At 39.2% G+C, this 20362-nt stretch overlaps 1 protein-coding gene across 11 annotated transcripts in view; it reads left to right on the top strand.

Moving 5' to 3' along the window:
- Nucleotides 1-20362, top strand: part of LOC136674536 (calcium/calmodulin-dependent protein kinase type II subunit beta) — an 80439-nt gene that overhangs the window by 38053 nt on the left and 22024 nt on the right. For 4 of the 11 annotated variants that reach the window (XM_066650566.1, XM_066650559.1, XM_066650556.1 and 1 more), the window contains exons 7-14: nt 1205-1307; nt 1981-2064; nt 2876-2970; nt 3113-3235; nt 5071-5154; nt 5840-5882; nt 9573-9665; nt 16048-16085. In XM_066650566.1, the coding sequence (XP_066506663.1) occupies nt 1205-1307; nt 1981-2064; nt 2876-2970; nt 3113-3235; nt 5071-5154; nt 5840-5882; nt 9573-9665; nt 16048-16085 (663 nt within the window). The remainder of the gene's footprint in view (nt 1-1204; nt 1308-1980; nt 2065-2875; nt 2971-3112; nt 3236-5070; nt 5155-5839; nt 5883-9572; nt 9666-16047; nt 16086-20362) is intronic. The other 7 variants (XM_066650562.1, XM_066650564.1, XM_066650561.1 and 4 more) reach the window with 3 other exon arrangements.

Here is a 20362-nt window from a genome sequence, read left to right as displayed (position 1 = left end):
CCTGCCAGGAAAATGCTGCAACACACTGCTTGGCAAAGCACACTGAGCCATCTATAAATACCACTCCCTGATTGCAGTAAAATCATTTAAACACCTTGATCCACTCACAGTCCACTTTATTTGAAGCACAAACTTTGCACTTTCCTTCACTGGCCACTTTATAAAGTCCATCTATTTTAAAGATCCACTATTTAGTTACAGACTCCAACCCATTTGTTTTCAGGCACTACTTTGTCTCTCTTTACTAAGGTAACAGCTTCTGCTCTTCTGGGAAGTCTTTAGACTTGGGACATTTCTGTGGGGATTTAGGATTCTGTGGTGATATTCAGCCACAAATACCTCAGTGAAGTCAGGTAGTGGTGTCAGGTAATGATGAGTTCTTAATCATGAAAGGCACTCCAACTGCAGAGGTGGTTAATGGTTCTCCATCACTGCAGAGAGCATGTATTTCCACTATGCTACAGCCCAATGCCAGAGTGCATAATATCTCATTATCCCATTAGCCCATACCTGGCATTGAGCATGTTGACTTTAATCTCATGTAAAGCTAGCCAGAGCATTCTAATTTAGCTTCATATCAAGCTGTTCATGCACAATCTGAACATCTTTTTCCACAATTGGTGACACTATCATTTTAAAAGTATCTACACATGTTTGGACATAAAACATATGTTTCAAATTACACAAAAGTACCAAAAGAATTGGAAGTTCTGAGGAAGATTTTTTGGGGACACTGTCTGTAAGCTTCCATTATTGTAAAAGTCAAAGCCCTGCGTGTGCAAGTCTTTCCAGTTACATCTGGTTGAGTGGGAGCAGTGTGACAGGGGTCAGGCAGAGCCAGGGGCAGCATTTGAACTCCATGAGGAGGTGAAGTGTAAACTCTGATGAGCTGACCTCTTGTCCAGCTGACTGCGTCTCTAACCTCCACAGGACGGTCAGATTCAAACCGACCACTTTTACCCTGGTCGCTCAGACATTTGGCCTTTATATGTATTATACAGGCAAAGATGTGGCATGATATTGTACTGGATACGTTTGCACCTTTAATGATGAACTTTAGGATCTGTTGAGATGGCTTTCTCTGTGTATCTGCAGTTTGTGTATGTGTGTGTGCGTGTGTGTTTGTGATTTGGGACTAAGTAGACTGTATAAATGACTGTTATTGCAGTGATAATCTGAGTGCACTTTTGGTGTCCCCCTATAGCCAGAGAACCTGCTCCTGGCCAGCAAATGCAAGAACGCAGCAGTGAAGCTAGCTGATTTCGGTTTGGCCATTGAAGTGCAAGGGGACCAGCAGGCTTGGTTTGGTATGTAGCCACTTGGTGTAGCCAAGCAGCAATAAGTAATTTTAACCACCAAAAGGTACCCGACAATAATTATAAAAGTGATTATTTATTCTAGAAAATGCAGCTCAAATTAGTTGTAGAAACCATTTACAAAAAAAACAGAAATTTTTTTGTAGTCCTTGAATCTGTCAGTTTCAAAAAAGAAAGGTCCACCGTATGGGGATGGCCATGTTTCAAATAGACCTCGTACTGATTCTCTTCCACATACAGACTGCAGTATAACAGCTGTTTCATAATGTACAAAAGGATCATTTGAGAAAATGATTGATTAGTCCTTTAGGAGTATGATTTTTTTTTCTTAAAAAGAAAGAAAGGAAAAGAACCATGCCATTACGAGAATCAAATTTTACATGATTAGTAGAAAGATTGTATGATTAGTAGAAAGATAGGAGAATGTTTAGTAGAAAGAAAAATAAAATATAGAATGATGAATGGAGCTGTAGGGCATTGTAACAGGATTTATACTGATTATACAGCTTCAAGAATGAGGTACTGAAACACAAGGTATTGAAAGATATTGGGGAAAAAAATATTTTATACCTTTAAACCAGGTAAGTTTTAAGCCTTGTAAGAAAAGTTATTCCATGTTTTATAACAATAGTGTACATGAATCCTCTCATATCTGGATGTGCAGGATTTGCTGGAACACCAGGCTACCTGTCTCCTGAGGTCCTGAGGAAAGAGGCTTATGGGAAACCCGTGGACATTTGGGCTTGTGGTGAGTCAGGCATTCCCTCTGGCTTTGGCACCTCTCTCTCTCTCTCTCTCTCTCTCTCTCTCTCTCTCTCTCTCTCTCTTTCTCTTTCTCTCTCTCCCACACAATCCTGCAGCATAGACAGATCAGACCTGGCTCTGCAGAGCTCTTCTGTTTCAGTCTCTCCAGAGAGGTTTTGTTTCTGAGTTCAAGTTCTGCTCCTCTTAACCGTAACTACAGCATCCTCTTACTAAAGAACAGACTCAAGGCTTTATTCTTTGGGGAATATCTTTGCTGTGTGTGTTTTTAGGGAGGTTTATCGGCATGACGATATTAAGTTGTAGTACAAATCCAAATCTGTTTGTCTTACATTACTCATTATTCACACATATTTGTAAATTGCATTATTATTTTGACACTCATTACCAAGTACTTCCATAATCCGACAGTTCTACAAAGCACAGACAATAAAATCAACCATAAGCTTCCACTTTTTTGGAACTGCTGCCAATACATCACTATACAGCTCAACACACTTGGAGGAGAACACTAACAGCCCAGTTATGATATCACCCAGTTTGTCTGGTATCCTGCTGAGTGCAGAGGGAAAGAGTGCAGAGGCGTCACTTGGGATTAAACTCTTGATTTCCTCATGCTGGGGCCAGCTATATTTCTTTCTCTGTGCATTAAACCACAGAAGAGTATGAGAGATTGTGGCTCCAGAATTACACTGGGACCCTAAAAAGCATAATCTTTGTATAGTGCTGGATGACAAAAATTTTTATAAAGAATTTATTGATTTCTGAATTTTTCATTGTTTGAAATATCTACGCAGGGGTCATTCTATACATTCTGCTGGTGGGCTACCCTCCTTTCTGGGATGAGGACCAGCACAAACTCTACCAGCAGATTAAAGCTGGGGCCTATGATGTAAGAGCTATACATTTTATCCTGATATTTCTTCAGTGTGCACATTTCACTCATTTTAACTCTGACGATATATATATATATACAATTTATATATATAAATACATGTGTGTGTGTGTGTGTGTGTCTGCCTGCTGTTTTACAGTTTCCTTCTCCAGAGTGGGACACAGTCACCCCTGAAGCCAAGAACCTCATCAACCAGATGCTCACCATCAACCCAGCCAAAAGGATCACTGCACAGGAAGCACTTAAACATCCATGGGTCTGCGTAAGTTGCCCTATCTTCAGCCATTTAAGCACATTTACTAACCTTCACATTCATCACATGCAGTGGAACATGAAAAGATCTTTAACGCATCACAGTCAAGTCTGATATTGATTTTAAAATATAGAAATTAAATTGTAATTGTTAATATTTTAATATTTTCAATACTAGAAAAATAGTTAGTTCCCATATGGATTGTACCAGATTCTTTAGTCTTTTTATTTACTATTTTGCTTAACACAGCTTTGTCCATTATTAAACATTTCCAATAAACCTGGAAAATGAAATCATTAAATACACTTAAATATCAGTCAGAGAAACATCAGTGGATAAACAGGTGTATCTAAAACTAGTGTCTAAAATCATCTAGAATCTAAAATCTATAGTAGAACAAAAAAAAAACTGCCCTCAGATATATGACTGATTGGGAATGCTTACCAGCAGAAAATGCAACCGCCTTCTAAGACTGAACTTTAAAGGTGTAGAAGAATAACCATGGAGATTCTGGAAACATTCTTTTCTGTACTATGCAGATGAATGTAAATAATATTAATAAACTCTAATAGCCTCTAATATATGTTCTCTGCATTTTTTTGATGATAAAAAAAGTGACGTGTACATAATAGCTTCCACTAAATGATATTTAGATTTGCATTTTTTAAAAGCAGGAGCTGGTATATGTGTTTGGTATGAATAGTACAACCAGGAAAGTTTAATATGTTCAAATTAGAAAGCAGTGTTTAAAAATAGCTGGCTATAGTTAAAAATAGCTCTTCTGGAAGCAGACTATTTGTGTGTACCTTTGAGTAACACTTCATCTGTGGACTACAATACTAGGAGTTGACTGTAAATAACTGGATGCTGAAGGGATTTTTATTGTTTTGGCTATGCATTTTGGCAAATGATTGTGCTTTAAAAGTGCAGATTATTGGAGAAACATAGTTCCCTCCTCTTTAGTGTTCAGTAACTGGCTAAATGCATAGGATATTAAATACCATTCGGTCATATTTCCTGCTTGTTTGCAATTCTAATGCTTGCATGAAATCTGTGACCCACTGGCAATACCTGATGCTGGGTGTGGACGTTGTGCTAGTGCTAGGCCTGTAATCAAGATTTTTGCCTTGGTTCTTGTCAAGTACAATACATAGTAGGTAGGAATCAGGTAAAAACAACTTACAATGTATCTGTATATAATACAGCGCCAACCTAGATTTCTGTCGGTTAACATGTCAGTTAACAGAACTGGTCCTCCTCTAAATGTGTTGAGTTCCAACAGAGCCTTCTTAGCCACAGTTTGAAAAGAAGCAGAGGTTGGCTTCATGTGTTTCAAAGAAAATGATAATAAATGCCTTGTCTCTTGCTACCTTTTTGTACATTACATAAAGATGCTCTGCACACAGCTGACAAAGAAAGAACTTATATATTATGAGTTTTATAAGAGCAAAACTTCCCCGAAATAGCTATATATGCCTGTGATTCTTGTATGGGTCTCTTATTGCAGCTGTAAATACAATAAGATTAAAGCTGCCATTCAACACATTAACCCCATAATCTTTGCTTTATTCAGTTAAGAGCCAGAGCAAAAATATATTGTCACTGTCCAACTACAGCTCCATATAGCTGTGTCAATGTATATTGCAGTATGGACACTGCACTTTCAATCAATAAGAATACAAATGGAAAAGTAGAAGTATGCATCAGATGGGCAATATGTGTCTCATATAACAGTGTGGAAATCTGGCATAATATTAACACAGCTTTAACATGCTCTTGCATAACATTAACACAATTTGCTGCAGATCTGTTTCTAATTCAGTCTCTCTTGGTCTCTCTCATAGCAACGCTCCACTGTGGCCTCCATGATGCACAGACAAGAGACAGTAGAGTGCCTGAAGAAGTTCAACGCAAGACGAAAACTGAAGGTCTGACTGAAAAGAAAATCTCACCCATCTCAGACACACCTCACAAACTGATTTAATGTTAGTTGCAAATTATTTTCAACGCATCTTAGTGCATCTGTTTTTTTTCTGAAGCCTATTCTTTTCTTGTCCTTAACATTAACATATAGTGTTTATTTATTAGAGATGCACTTTATGCCCAAAAAGTTTGAAGAGACCTCTTATAATGAGGGGTTTGCACTACTTCAAGGAATACCTTTATGAATGTGCATGCACAGATTTTAATAATCTGCATTTAAATCATTACCAATAGATTCTGACACTCTGCAGCAGCTGCACATCAGCCAGAGTTCACCGTGCTCAAACATGGGCTAGGGCATTGGACTCTGATCCAATAGCACTGCATTCTCTGGATTGATGGGCCTTCATTCAACATCTTTGTTATATGTTGGAGTGTTTTTTGCAATCCAGACCCAGCTTGGTTACTCCATGCTCATGTGCAATTTCTCCAGAGCTTTTTCATTGCATTTTTTTCAAAGTAGATTATAAAAGGTGTGTCTTAAACTTTGGATTCACTTTGTAACTCATGGGTGGCTGTGACTAAGATGAAGGGAAAAAATATTTGGTTACCTCTCCCAGCCCAACCCCAAGCCTCCCAATAAATCATATGTTGCAGTAACCCTTTGCTCTGTGACCTATTTCTCCACAGGGTGCCATTCTGACCACCATGCTGGTGTCTCGGAACTTTTCTGGTAAGTAAATGTCAACCTTGCAGCCCAAAAACATCAGCTAAGAGTATTTTATCGGCCTCTTCCTTTAGTATAACAGGCTAAAGGTCAAAGCCACGTGAACTCTCCAATCAGGATTAGTGTTACAAGCTTTACTGACAACTTTGTTATTCAGCATGTCCTTTGAGGAATATTCAGTATACACTGCTGTGCATATTTTTTTGTGTGTTTTGTTTTGTAAGAGACATATTGTATTGATAAAAGTACAGTGATAATACATGTTAAATCACTAATTAAATCTGTACTATGTAAGAATTTTAAGTTAAAATTAAAAGAATTCAGGACGAAAAACCTTATATGTGTTCTGCGAGTCACTTGTAAAGCAGGAAACAAGAAAAAAGTCAACAGTAAAATAATGTATATACAGTGACAACAATAGACAATTTAGTTAAATCCTACGATAACATTCCTTTCTCCAAGTTTGGACTGGGTTCTCTCAGATTCAGGTTCATTCACCTCATTAACCCGGTACAAAGCATAAACCACTTTACAAAAATGTTTGTACTTATACAATGGGTGTCTCCAAATGATCATATATCCAAAACATACATAGCGCAGCTTTAATGACGTTTAATGGAATCTGGTGTGGATTGGTTGAACCATGAGGCTGCAGATAATAGGCTGCCTAATATATATTTTATTTATTCATGTGTGTTTGTCTTTATTCTAGTTTTTCCAGAAAGATTTAATGGTTAAGCCGGCTGTACATAAGAAAACAAATTGTTTTTAGTCAGGAGATTTCCGCCTCATTGTGATTGGTCCATTACACATTACATCACTCCACTGCATTGGTGATGAGTGTCAGGAAGACATTTCTTTATGCATACTCACGACAACATGTTAAGTTCAATTTCTCTTAGCTTGTTCTTCGTTTGAAGTGCCCTGCCGGCTTTACTGCCAAGATAAATAGCTCTCAATATAATTTTCTCAAGTGGTTTAAGACTTTTGCACAGCAGTGTAGAAGCAAAGCTAACGCAGCATCATAAAAATCCTTTTTCTTAGCAGTAGGTGCCATTAGAGAATTGAGATTGGGGACATAGCTCAGTGTGAGTGACAGACAGCCACTCTAGATTTGGATGAACACCGAAGAGGGACGTCCAGTGTTTGTGTGTGTGTGTGTGTGTGTGTGTGTGTGTGTGTGTTCATCCAGGAAGTTCAGGGAACACATACACCATGTCTGGAGAAGCAGTCGCTGTTGGGTGTGTGCCTCTGTGGCAGAATGTGTGCGGTTTCTGGCGTTTATAATAACATGTGATTTGTGTCTGCTCTAATGAAGCATCTGCTCCTTCACACACTCGCCACACACTCACACACATCTCACACATCTCACACTCCAACAGCAGGTCGGTGGGCGGCAGAGACAGTGCGCCTGTTCTCTGTTCTAGGAAGCTTTTAGATGAACTCGGATTTCTCTATTTCTCTATTTCCCTATTTTTTTCCTCTCTCTCTCTGTCTCTCTATCGCTCTCTGTGTCTCTCTCTGTCACCATATCTGTCACTTTCATTGTCTCTATTATTTTCTTTTTCTCGTGTTCTCTTTCTTTTCAATCTCTGTATCGCTCTCATTTTCTACCTACCCCTTTTCCTCTTCTTCTCTGTTCCTGCCTTATCCCCCCTCCCTCTTATCGCTACCCCTTCTCCATCTATCTCTCTCTGTCTCTCATTTCCTGTCTTGCTTTCTCTCTCTCTCACTCTCTCCCCTATCCTATTCCCTCTTTCTTCTCTGCCTCTTTTTCTTTTTTTCCCTCTGTCTCTTTGTCATAATCTCTCTCTCTCTCTCTCTCTCTCTCTCTCTCTCTCTCTTTCTCTTTCTCTGATCTGCTCTCGTCCTGCCACTCTTGGTTCTCTCCATCCCACTCTCATCTTCCCTCCCTCCTCGTGCTCTCATTACTGTAATTACCTCATCCTGCGGGGTGAGTCAGCGGGAGAGGAGGCGGAGGAGTGTCCGAGCATCACTCACACACACACACACACACACACACACACACACACACACACTCTCTCACAAACAGACAGCAGACAGACAGGCACACTCACACACACACACATACACACATTCTCAACCAGCCCTGAAATCACATATTATCTTGCTGTGGTTCCATTCTAAAAACTAACCCAATACACAGGACATTTTTCTCTTTTTTACAATATTGCTTATAGCTTCCATCCTAATTTATAGTTTTACATGTTTCATAAGAATATAATAGATGCTTACAATAATGACTGTACCTTTTTTTTTACTGTTTTTGGTGAAATCAAGAGACACTGGGCAGTGGGTCTAGTGCACTGTAGCCATGTGTTTGATGCTGATAGCAGAAACTTGACAAGACCATGAGCTTTTTTCTTGTATCACTGTGACAGGGATGACAGGAGTGAATGTTGCTAAGCACCACGCACACTCTCTTCTAGGAACAATGCGCTCAAATCATCGAGTAATGCTGAGAGCAGTGCCTATTGTATTTTAACCCCTTAAACTCTAAAAGCGTGTTTGCATCTTGCACTAGCTTGCGTTTTTTGTGATCGGATCATGTTCAGATTTCACTTAACCTCAGGAATACACCGTTGTGGCCATTAATGACAAACACCAATGAAAAGTCTTTGCTGAAACCACACCTTTGGGCACATTTTTTAAAACTGATAATAAATATACATTAATGGCTAAACTTCTTTTTTAAAATTTTCCATTCCACCTTCAATAATGGAGCTGTTACATTCTGGCACCAGTCCATCGTAAGTGCTGCAGCTTCTCCTCCACCAATTCTCCACCAAAAAAAAGCCAGACAGCCCCAAATAACAAATATATACTGAGTTGACTGAGAACTGTGATTTTTTTTTTTTTGCCAAACTTTGTGGTCAGGTGCTAAGACTGAAGGTTAAAAGCAAATATTATAATAATTAGACCTCCGTCAGTTTCACATGTAAAAGAGCCTATAGATTTATTCAAAGTGCAGTTTGTAAAACTATTTTTTCATGGGTCCTCCCATTTTTGTCCAAAGTATACTACACAGGTTGAGTGAAAAAACAAAGGCAGAATCTCAAATGGCTTCCTACTGCCTATAAAGTGCACTGCATATGTTTTTCTGTACAAAGGGAAGCAATTGGCATTCATTCATTCATAGGTTTCTTTGACCTATTAGACACTGAGTGTGCTATTTCACTGTGAAATCTAAAAAGACATTTGTTGTACACTACATATGCAATAGGGAGCCATTTTAGATTATTTCAATGTTCAATACATTTTAGTGAACAATATAAAGAGAATCCGGCTTAAGTTTATCGTATTGTGATTCAAGTATGAAACACATGTTAATGCAAGATCTAGTCAGCCTCTAAGGGTCAGTATACGGGCTCATATTTTGTCTTCACTCTCATATATAATTAATATAAATATGAGATTCTTCACTTATCCTGTTTATGTAACGTACACGTTAAGTCCATGGTAGCTGCTGAATAATTAATAGACACTGCTGAATAAGAAGTCATAATATTAATAGACTATTGGTAGACTAGGGTTCAAGGGGTTAAATTTCTTCACTCTAACAGACTGGTCTTCTCTCCTTCCTCCCTGCCTCCTGCTTTCTCTCTCTCTCTCTCTCTCTCTCTCTCTCTCTCTCTCTCTCTCTCTCTGCGCTGTGTTTGTACTTGTGTACATCAGTGGGCCGGCAGACCACAGCTCCGGCTACAGTCTCAGCGGCAGCGGCTGCTGCCGCAGCTGCAGCCGGCACTACGGCCGGCCTGGTGGAACAAGGTAGCCTTCCCCATGCCCCTCAGAAGACTCGACCTATTTCTCTTTTTGTCTTTCTCTGTCTGTGTCCCCACTATGTGTCTCATTTGTGTCTCAGAGTCCACATTTCAGCATGGAACCCAGCATGTCTCATATTCAATTCCACACTTGGACAGTAGTGTATGGTAACATTCAGAACAGAATACAATATATATCTAGGGATGTCCTGAGCAAGTTTTATGGCCCTGATCAGAGTTTTGTGAACTAAAAAAAAAGAATAAATTGAATAAATATAGTGAACATTAAACCGCTTCATTACTTAAAGTCTGTGTATGTATACAGGTCTGTAACTTTTTGTTTAATGCTGAAATATGTCAAGAGTGAAATGCAGCTCTATACAACAAGATAACAATATATAATCTTGCTGTATAGAGCTGTATCTCACTCTTGACATATTTGAAGTGTCTGCCTCCTCCTCCTCATTGCCCTTGAAACAAATTTGTAGATTTTCAGCACCTATCTGAAGCTGAAATAAGCGGTTTGAAGTCCCTCTTGTTTGTAACTGGCCAAGTATGTTGTGCTCAGCCAAAGCTGTAGTTTCCCAGCATATGCTCGTTTCATAGGGATGGGCATTGTCTATATTTGCTTTACCTAAGCTCAGCCAAAAATAGTAAAATATATATATATATATATATATATATATATATGTTTGTTTGTTTGATTGTTTTTTGTTTGTTTGTTTGTTTTTTAATTCAGACATGTTCTGATCAATTCTGTTACTCATATTTCAGTATTTCAGGACATGCCTGGTTATAATTCTTATACTTCATTGTCCCATGTTATCACTCTTTCCCTGTTTCTTGTTTTTGTTCCTTTTTCCCAGCCTTTGTATTATTTTCTCTGTCTCTCTATGTCCCATCATGCCATCTCATCTACTTGATCTGTTCCGTAACCTATTCTGTCCACTGGCAGCATGGTCCATCCTCTTGCACTCACCACCATCTAACATCCCTCCCATGCCTTTCACTGCTCTCCCATCTTCCAGCTGTGCTCCCTCTCTTCCTTTCTCTTTTTTCCCACCTCTCATTCATTCTCTCCCTCTCATTCCCTTTCATTTTCTCTGATTATCTCTCTCACGCTCTCTCTTTCACTCTCTTTCACTCTTTGGTTCCCTGTCACTTCTCTCCGGATAGGTCTCTCTCCCACACCTCCAGTGCTCCTGTGCCTGCTGGTTTGCTGAATGCTGCACGGGGGCCACATGCATGTATTGCGATGCTGAAGATGGCCCAGATCGCATTGCATGAATGAGAAGACTTTAATCTTTGCATTAAGGAAAGGGGGTTCAATGTCAGGGTAGTGGTGCAAAATGTCATAACCTGTTGGGGATCGGTTGATTGGACCTATGTGCTTTAGAACTTGATTAAGATTCCTTTAACTACACCAGTGAAGTTGAACGCCTTTTCTAGGGGGTCATTGGCATTGATGGACTTCTGTTGAATTTAAAAGCATTTTTATTATATTATCAGTGTGGGCACAATTAAAACGCCTGCCCTGTCAACATTCGTTCTTTCTGTTTTTACAGAAGATCAGCAAAAATCCTGTTCAACTTGATTAGGAATTGTAGCTACAGTTGCCTACATAGTGTACAGTTTCCAGGTGGCACTTATGCTGCACGGAAGGACTATGCTATGTTGCTTTCTGTCACATGATTCTGATGGAGGCAGGAAAATAAATCAGAATGGAGGAGACTGAGGCGAGGAGCCTGTATTGTGGTAGTTTAGACGATGTTATGAAAGAAATGTACAAAGCATAAACCACAATATATGCTGCAAATAATGGTAAATGGTCTTTACCAAAGTGCTCCACCATGAGTGTCGTGTGGTTCTCTTTTATTTTGCTGTGGATTAATTTAGCAACAAAAACAGCACAGCGAAGCATCTCAATGTTAACATTACATTTGTTTACTTATTAGGTAACGTTAGATACATAGTCCATTATCAGTGGACATTCCCAGCACCCACAGGACCACACAGTCATTGACCACACAGTCAAGTCAGTCTTTACATTTCCATCTTAAATCTTGACTAAAAAGCTGACCTCAGCCTCATGTTTTTGTGAGAAGTGAGTATTGTGTGTTACACAGGTGTGTTGGTGCTATGGCTGTGCACTGGTGATAGATTTAAATCTACAAGAAGCACAATTATATTTGAACAGGAAGTGTCCTGACCGATGGTGGAGGAAACACTGTTTTTCTGTCTAAAACTTGCATTTCTCTCCCTCATGAACAACAACTTTTGGTACTTGCTCCTACTAAAAGCTCCTTGAAGTATATCAGCAGAAATAATTTTGTGTTATTGTAAACAATGGAAACCAAATGCTCCCTGTGTATAAAATCACTTCCTGCTCTCCATCTGCAGTTCATGCAGTGACGTGATGTCATCTGCAAACAACCTGTTTTTGGTAACTATAGTCCGTTTGTACAGTACAATGTACATTAACTGAAATTTCTGAGGTGTACCTGCAAATAGAATCAAATAGTGAGTCTCTGAGTTGAGTCCAAGTCAAATCTTATGTCTCTGAGGTGTGATTCAGGGTCAAGTTTGTTTGTTTGAGGTATGAATCTGAGCCTTCTCGAGTCTGTGAGATGCCAGTCTTGGGCAAGTCCAAGTGAAGTCTCAGGTCTCTGAGGTGCAATTCCAAGTCAAGCCCAGAGACCCTGAGATGGAAACTTGAGTCAAGTCTTGAGTCTCTGAAGTTCGATTCTAGGTCAAGGGTTGAGTCTCTGAGATAACAGTTCAAATGCAGTCTCCAGTCACTGGGGTGCAAGCTGGAATCATGCACTGATTAAATGGGCTACAATTTTGAGTCCAATCTAGAATCTTTGAGGTTCAAGTCCAAGACAAATCTTGTATCTCTGAGGTGTGGTTCAGTCGTCTTGTTTCTTTGAGATATGAATTTGAGTTCAGTCTGGACTCTTAGGCAAGTCAGAGTGAAATCTTAGGTCTTTGATGTGTGATTCTGAGTCAATACTAGAGACTCTATGGTAAAAAAAAAAAAAATAAATAACACATGCCAACATTTGAGTCTCAGAAGGTTGGTTCCAGGTCAAGTCTCAAGTCTTTTGAGTTATAGGTCTGTGCTAAGTCTTGAGTTTCCAAGGTCCCAGATCAACTGAGACTCTGTGGTGCAGATCTGAGTCAAGCCTCAGGTATCTGAGGTGCAATTCTAAGTCAAATCTGAATCTCAGAAGTGTACTTTTGAGGCAATTTTCAATCTCTGAGTTACAGTTTAAAGCCGAGGTATGCAATCCCACAGATGCAAGTCCAAGTCAAGCCTGGAGACTCCATGCACTACATTTTCTTGCTAGTTTGAATAGATATTGTGTCAGTATTCTGTAAAACAGGTCTTACAAAAGAAGTCCTTTGTTAGTGGCGCACAATAAGGCTTTCAGAACTATTCCGTATTCTGTGGACCAGATCTAGTAATATAGTTAAACTTCACAAATCAGAGGCCTACCTGTGATGTGGTTAATTGATCCTCGATTCACTTTGTTAGAAATTTGCCCGTGCATTTTTTTTACCATTTTATAACTGAAGGCAAGGCTCAGTTTGTGTTTTACTTCATTTGCCTTACTCAAAGCTGTGACTGACTTTCTTTCCTCTTCAGCTTTTGTCGAGCTCTTTGTACGGTGTCCTTGTTCTTGTGCGTCTTTGTGCGTGTATTTGTGGGTCAAAGGTCTTTTTGGGCAAGCTGTCAAATTTGTCAAACCCCCTCCAGGTGCCACTGAAACAAGTGAAAGGAGGATATGGGATTGAAAGGACGTATGTCTATGTTTTCTTTAAGGTATACCTGAAGACACAAGATTACAAAGTCAGTAAGATCACAAAAACTGGCCTTGTGTAGGCGTTTCTCTTTATTTGTTTCACATTTTTTTGCATTTCTGCTCCAAGTAATCATTCATATCGTTTAGTATCATAGTTCCACGTACTTGTGGTCAAATTCAAGCTGACTCCAACTCTAGTCAGCGTGCATTTGAACCCCCTGCCCTCCGTCAACGAACAAAGGTCTTCCGCGCGCATCTCTTCTCTTCTATTATTACTATCTATCTCTATCTGTCACTCTCTCTTAATCCATTCTCTCCTAATCTTTCTTCCTCTCTGCCTCATCTTCCTCTCCGCTGTCTAAAACTTGTGCCAAGGTAAGGACTGTCTTCTTCTGTCTCTAACCCTCTCTTGCTCTCTCTGTCTCTAAACTATAGCTCTGTAAGAACGCTATGCCAGCTGCTTTTCACGTGGTTTTATTTATTTTTTTTTTATTTTTTTTTTTAACTGTGTTGCCATGGTTGTGATTTGGCAACAGTGTCACACAGTTAAGGTTGTGCACTCTATCACCTCATTTACTTGGTTCTAAGCGAATGAAACAGATTCGTTGTCCTAAACTTGGCTGTTTGACTAGACTATGGGTGATATCTTCATAAAAGGGTGAAGTTATGAAGAGTGATTGGAAATGATATCACCTGCATCTCACCTCCCAAGCTTTCAATACTGCGAGTTTGTGTGTGGGTGCATGTTCTTGCAGGAATGCATGCAATGTTCAAATGTAAAAGAATACAAGAAATACATTGAATAAATATTTTTATTTTGACAAGATATTATTCAGAAAGCAGTTACTTAATACATTTTATGAGAATACCTAAAGGTGTATGAGAATACACCTAAAAAATAAAACAGAATTATTGTAGAAATAAAAAATAGATTTACATTTTTTATAGATCTATAAAACCAGATTTAAACACCAATAATTCTGCATCACCTTCAGTAAAATCTCAACTCCATAAGTACTGGGATACTTGGTAAAGATTATTAGTCACCAGTGAAATACGAGGTCAAGGATGGCCACTTAAGAATTATGGATTTTAAAAAGTGCATGTCATGGAATTACTACAAAGACATTTTTATGACCTTTTTCTCTTACTGTTTACCAATAACTATGGAGCTGACTGTATATATAATTGACTTTACACAACAATGACAATATGTGAATGTGGGAGTGTACAGTACTGTGCAAAAGTGTTTAAACAGTTTAACTAGATAGTAGTGTATTTTTGCTTCTTAGTACATATGATGTATTTCTAAACCAATAAACATCATATTAAAACAGTATATTAATACAGTCTTTTAAAATGGTTAACTGTTTAAAGGTTGGTTTTGTTTGTTGTTTTGTTTGCTTTTTGATATTTGACGAGCTGGTCTGGAGGAACTGTTTGGTTCGGCTCAGCTGAAATAAATTCTACAAGGAAAATGTAATTAAGTATTGATTAGCTGATGCACAAACAGCAATGGAGCTAGAAACTCTGGGCTTCTTCAAAGAGTGGTTAGACTCTGCCTTTATTTGCCTATGTTTTAGTTTGTTTTGTATTATTGAATACAATTAACTTCGTAAAAACGTCAAATTCCAAATAAAATTACCAAACCTCACATAAACGTTAGCTCACTTTCCAGTTTGCATTTGGCAGATGCACTTATTCAGAACACCGCAGAATATTTAATCACGTGAAAGAAGTTGGCTAAGGCAGTGTTAGGAGTGTTGCCTGTTTAAATTGGGATCTGAACCATAAGCTTAGTCCCAAATTTTGCCTTAAGCCATTCAGTCTTCTGTGTGTGTGCCACATTAACTTATACACAGTGAATCAATGCAAATCTTGTCTAAAGCAGCTACCTCCACCATATTGGTCAGACAATTGTAAACACAAACTTGACTCAAGGAGTTTGGGGTAAGGGGCCGTGGCAGATTCTTTGTTGTTGTGGTTGTCATTAAAGGGGATCCTAAAAGTAGTAAGCACCCCATTAGATATTTTATAACCTCATGGACCTTACCAGCAGATTCAAACATGAAACTTAGGACCACAGTTGCACCATTTGGGACTGTGCTTTAGTCTGCCATGTAGAAGGCTGTATTTTTCAGTACCCTAAATAATAAAATGAAATCTTCTCTACTTCCATGCATGCATATCATCCATATTAAAGCTACTAGTATAATTTACTCAGGTGACCCCAACACTTTTGTCAAGTACTGTACTTGTATGCCCACACTCCTGCATGTGCGATTGAGCCCATTCCCTGGTGTGCATGCCCTCTCTGCCCCTCCCAGAGGGCAGTGATTCCCTCCTCCCTTGCTGTAACCTACCTGTGTTAGGGATTTTTTTGCCCCTCTATCTGCTCAGCTCTTCCCCACCCGCTGTTTAAAAGCCTTTAATCCTGCGTGAGGAGAGAGAGCGTTCGGGCCGGAACCCAGCGGGGTTCTCTGCACTGTCCTGCCGTTTCGGCTCTTTCTCGCTGGTTATGGTGACTGTTGCTCCCTCTCTTTCCTGCACCCATGTTTACCCTCCCTCTCTCCCCCTCTGCAGCAGCCAAGAGCCTGCTCAACAAGAAAGCTGACGTCAAGGTAAGGCCTGTTTTCATTTAATATCATTACCGTACACATACATTACTCTTTATCTCTTGTTTCTCTTACTTTTCCCTCTATTTACGCTTTCCTCTTCTTTAGCGCCAAGATATTTCCCTCTCCACTAAGCAAGTGAATCCTATTTTTCCAAAAGATCCTTAGTCCTAATCAAGTTAGGGTCTAAAACTGGACTATTAGCATCTGATTGTCAGTCGTCAGCAGTTTCAAGCCTTATAATCTTAGAGGTGTTTGTGTATGTATTTTCTTATTTTTATTAGGCAGACCTGTCACAGCTATTATCTAGTATTTATTATTGTATAATAATAAACACTGGTCAAGATTATTTTGTAGAGGTTTACATTGTAGCAAAAGAAACGCGAATTGGGTGCATTGTTATGAGTTGGGATAAGACAAATGCATGTGAATTCACTGTATGGCCAAAGGTTATCCTAACATTTCTTCTGAAATCAAGAATATCAGTCTAGAATTAATTCCATCTTTGCCACAGTAACCACTTCTGCTCCTCTTGGAAGGCTTTACACTAGATAAAAGAGCATTTCTACCAACATTTGAGATCCTTAATCCACAGGAACCTTTGTAAGGTCAGTTTGTGATGTGGGATGATTAGTTCTGGATAACATTGGAATTTTTTTAAAAAAAATTCTGGATTATAAAGTTGTAGTTTTTTGCATATAAAATGATCTTAATATTACAAGAATCAGTACTTTGATTTTAAAATAGTTGCATTGTCACAAAATAATAAAATGCTATTATTTCCAGTAAAAGATTCACTATTAATGTATTTTATAGTTTGAAGTTTTAAGGATTTGATTTATTGTCTTTTTTAGGCAGTAAATTCATTCTCAGAAAATCATGTCATAATTCATAAAATATTATGACATTTTTGTTGAGATATTGTCTTTATTCTTGGAATTAGAGTCTTGGAATATTCCCTAAAGTAAAGAATCATACTTCAGTTTTGCCTGTAAAGCGTATGGCCTTTCCCTGGAGCTCCAGCGGCTTCCACTAATCCCTCATTCACTGGGCTTCCATAGCACCATAACTGTGTAGCGTGGAGAATAAGAGCAGATGTTGACCCCTGCTCTCCAGCGAACTGCGAGATGCGCTCAGCGAGGATTCATTTGGGCTGATATCCCATAATCCCCTCCCCTCCACCTCGGCCTCGCTGCAGAATTAGACATGAACCTCTCCTCCGCTGTCCCCCTGTGATTGGATGGCTAGTAATCTGGAAAATAATCCTTTCCAGTCGTGAATTCCTCATTCAGAGCATTAATCATACCTTATATAACGTGTTAGCATGCAGACAGTAAAAAGCACTCGGAGGAGAATTCAGCAGCAGTTATCCATCCCTCCGGTTCCCCACCCCCCTCCCATGGCTTATTTCTACAGCATGGAGCACTAAATAGCCGTTTTGAACATAACTGCCTCTGACATTTCAGTTTTTGTTTTCTATAACACTCAAACATGAATCCAGTTAGACGCTCCAGAGAATTTTCTTAATTTTAATGTTAGTTTGGTGAAAAATCACCTCATACCCCGAGCTGATCAGCCAAGGCAAACCAGCCTCTTTAGTTGGGAACTACAAAGTTAATTGGGTTAAAAAGTCACTGAGGCTTATGGTCATTAATTAGCATTGTGAAAAAAAGCATGCCTTAAAGATGTCAGTGTGACTGTTAACTACTGCTTTGCTGTGGATTCTATCTGATTTTTAGATTACAGTCAGTAATACAGGGTAGAAACAATAAAAACGAGACAAATAAATGTTTTGAACATTTTACCACATTTGGAGTAAAGGGTCTTTCACTTTATCTTATACGTTTTTGTTTTTCTGCTTTCTTTCTTTTGTTCTTTTTTCTTTCTTTCTTTCAACATACATGATATATGTAGGTTTTTCATTTTGCACTATAATATTCTATAATAAAAAATTACAGATATTCACCTCTTCTCCTGGAGAAGAGAATGAAATGTACCCTTAGGGAGCACAACTGTACAATGTACAACAAAATGCGTCTTCCCATTCGTGGCAGTGAAGACATATGCACACACTCTTTCGTCAGGGGCAGGGAACACATACCCAGAGCAGCGGGTTGCCATTGTTCAAGAGCACCTCAGCCATATATTGAGGGAGGAGGACAGCGCTGTTCCTTCACTCTTCCAGCCCACACTTTGGTAGACCATGGCTTCTGCCTAGATTTTTATTAACAGTTCAGCTGAAAATAGAGTCAATGCAAATGTTAAAACTCACCAATAAATAACCTATTTAGATTTTGTGAAAATGCAGAATGTTTCAAAATTAGGTTATGTTAGGGGGTGAGGCAGAGACAGTGACGCAGGGAGTTGGAGGGAGCCTCAATACAAGCCATCACACTTATTAGCCTTATGCTAAACATAAACAGCTACAACAGCTACAGCGAGGCTTAAAAGGGTGGTCTACAAACACAAAAGCACAGGCCACTTTTCATGTAATAATAAGTAAAAAATATATATATACCAGGTGAGTCAAATGTTGCAGGACACCCTTTTATTTCTTTCATATGCATCACCATTTTCCCATTGGAAAAACCTGCCCTTGATCCAGTATGGTGGCTTTCAATATGGTAGCCATGTTCCAGACATAGCCTAAAAGATAGGCCCCTTCACCAGTTACTTTCAGGGCTATTCCAATAAAAGGACATCCTGCTACATTTGACTCAACCTATATCATCTTTTTTACCTATTATTACATGAAAATCATCATTATATCATTATAAATTTGGGCGTGGCCACAGATTCAACTCGCCACATTTTTCAGGGTTTCAATAGAATAGTGTCTAAATATGCTTACAAATCAAATAGTAAAATGTAGGGTCTATTTACTCTAAATATTAACATTTAAATGTGAGTGAGTGAATGTAAGAATGAGTAAATATGCTTGAGTGAATTTGTGGGTTTGTTACAAGACAAAAAAAAGTTACATTTATTATAAAACAAGAGTCTCTAGGGTGAATCAAGAGAAATGTGTGTCCATTTGCTGTGAGATTTTGTAGACGATGTTGCCATGGGAATGTAAGAAGATGGCCGTAAGCACATTGTACTTGAATCTGTTTAACTACATCAAAATAATGTGCTGCATTTTTATGCCCTGTTCCCTGCTCCCTCTTTCCCTTCACGCTCTCTCTCTCTCTCTCTCACTCTCTCTCTCTCTCTCTCTCTCTCTCTCTCTCACTCACTCTCTCTCTCTCTCTCTCTCTCTCACTCTCTCTCTCTCTCTCTCTCTCTCTCACTCTCTCTCTCTCTCTCTAGCCCTTTCGTTGCCTGACTGTAGCTGCATCTCATTCAGCTGAGCTTGCCGCCCACAGACCTGCGGCACTCTGACCGTCTCTCAGCCTCTCTTTCAAACAGCCCTTGCCAACTCACACAGGGCTGGAGTTAACTCTTAGATATTATCATTTTGTAAAGATAGTAGGAACTTTATCCAAAGTAATCAGAGATCATAATATAATGCAAACATTATATGTTTTGTGTCTCTGTAATAAAGGGTGACTATCAGTTGCTTATACTTTTCTGGCGAGACATTACACTAGATACTGGAACATTGTGAGGATTTGATGGCATTCAGCCACTTTAATATTAGTGAGTTCAGATAACCCCAATTCATCTCAGTGTTACTGAATGGACCTCCATCATTGCAGAGAACATGTCCACTGCACCCCACCCAGTGTTTGGGGTCTTTATACCCTCCTAACCAACACGTTTCATTGTACGTGGCAACCCTAGAAATGTGTGTAGCTGTTCCAAATTCTATTGGCCATTGCTTTTTTAGGGTAATTATATACTCTAATATATTTTGTGTGTACATTTCAACACCTGTGTTAACAGGCTCCTTGAAGTACTTGAAATTAGAAAATGTGTCTACAGACATTTAGGGATTTAGTGCATCATATAGTTGTGATCACCTATACGTCAGTAGTGAGCTTTGAGGTCTGGTGGACACTCATGCTGTACACTAAGTGTCTGTTTGCCACATGAATGAATGACAAATGAATGAAGCATTACCCAATCTCTACACTTTCACACCTGAGCCATAGTCCACTTCACCACTTTGATGTTCTCATCTCATCTCCAGCTCCATCCCAGTCCTCCCTCTTGTGATATATATGCACTGAGTGTGTGTGAGAGTGTGTGTGTGATAGGCAGTGAAGGGTGGGGTCACCTCAGTGGGGAATGAAGCTCCCGCTCCAGGAATAGCTGGCAGTCTGAACCCTGGGAACTGAGAG

The sequence above is a fragment of the Hoplias malabaricus genome, chromosome 18 (assembly GCF_029633855.1).
Source record: "Hoplias malabaricus isolate fHopMal1 chromosome 18, fHopMal1.hap1, whole genome shotgun sequence".
Classification (NCBI taxonomy): Eukaryota; Metazoa; Chordata; class Actinopteri; order Characiformes; family Erythrinidae; genus Hoplias; species Hoplias malabaricus.
This window is presented reverse-complemented; position numbering and strand designations above follow the sequence as displayed.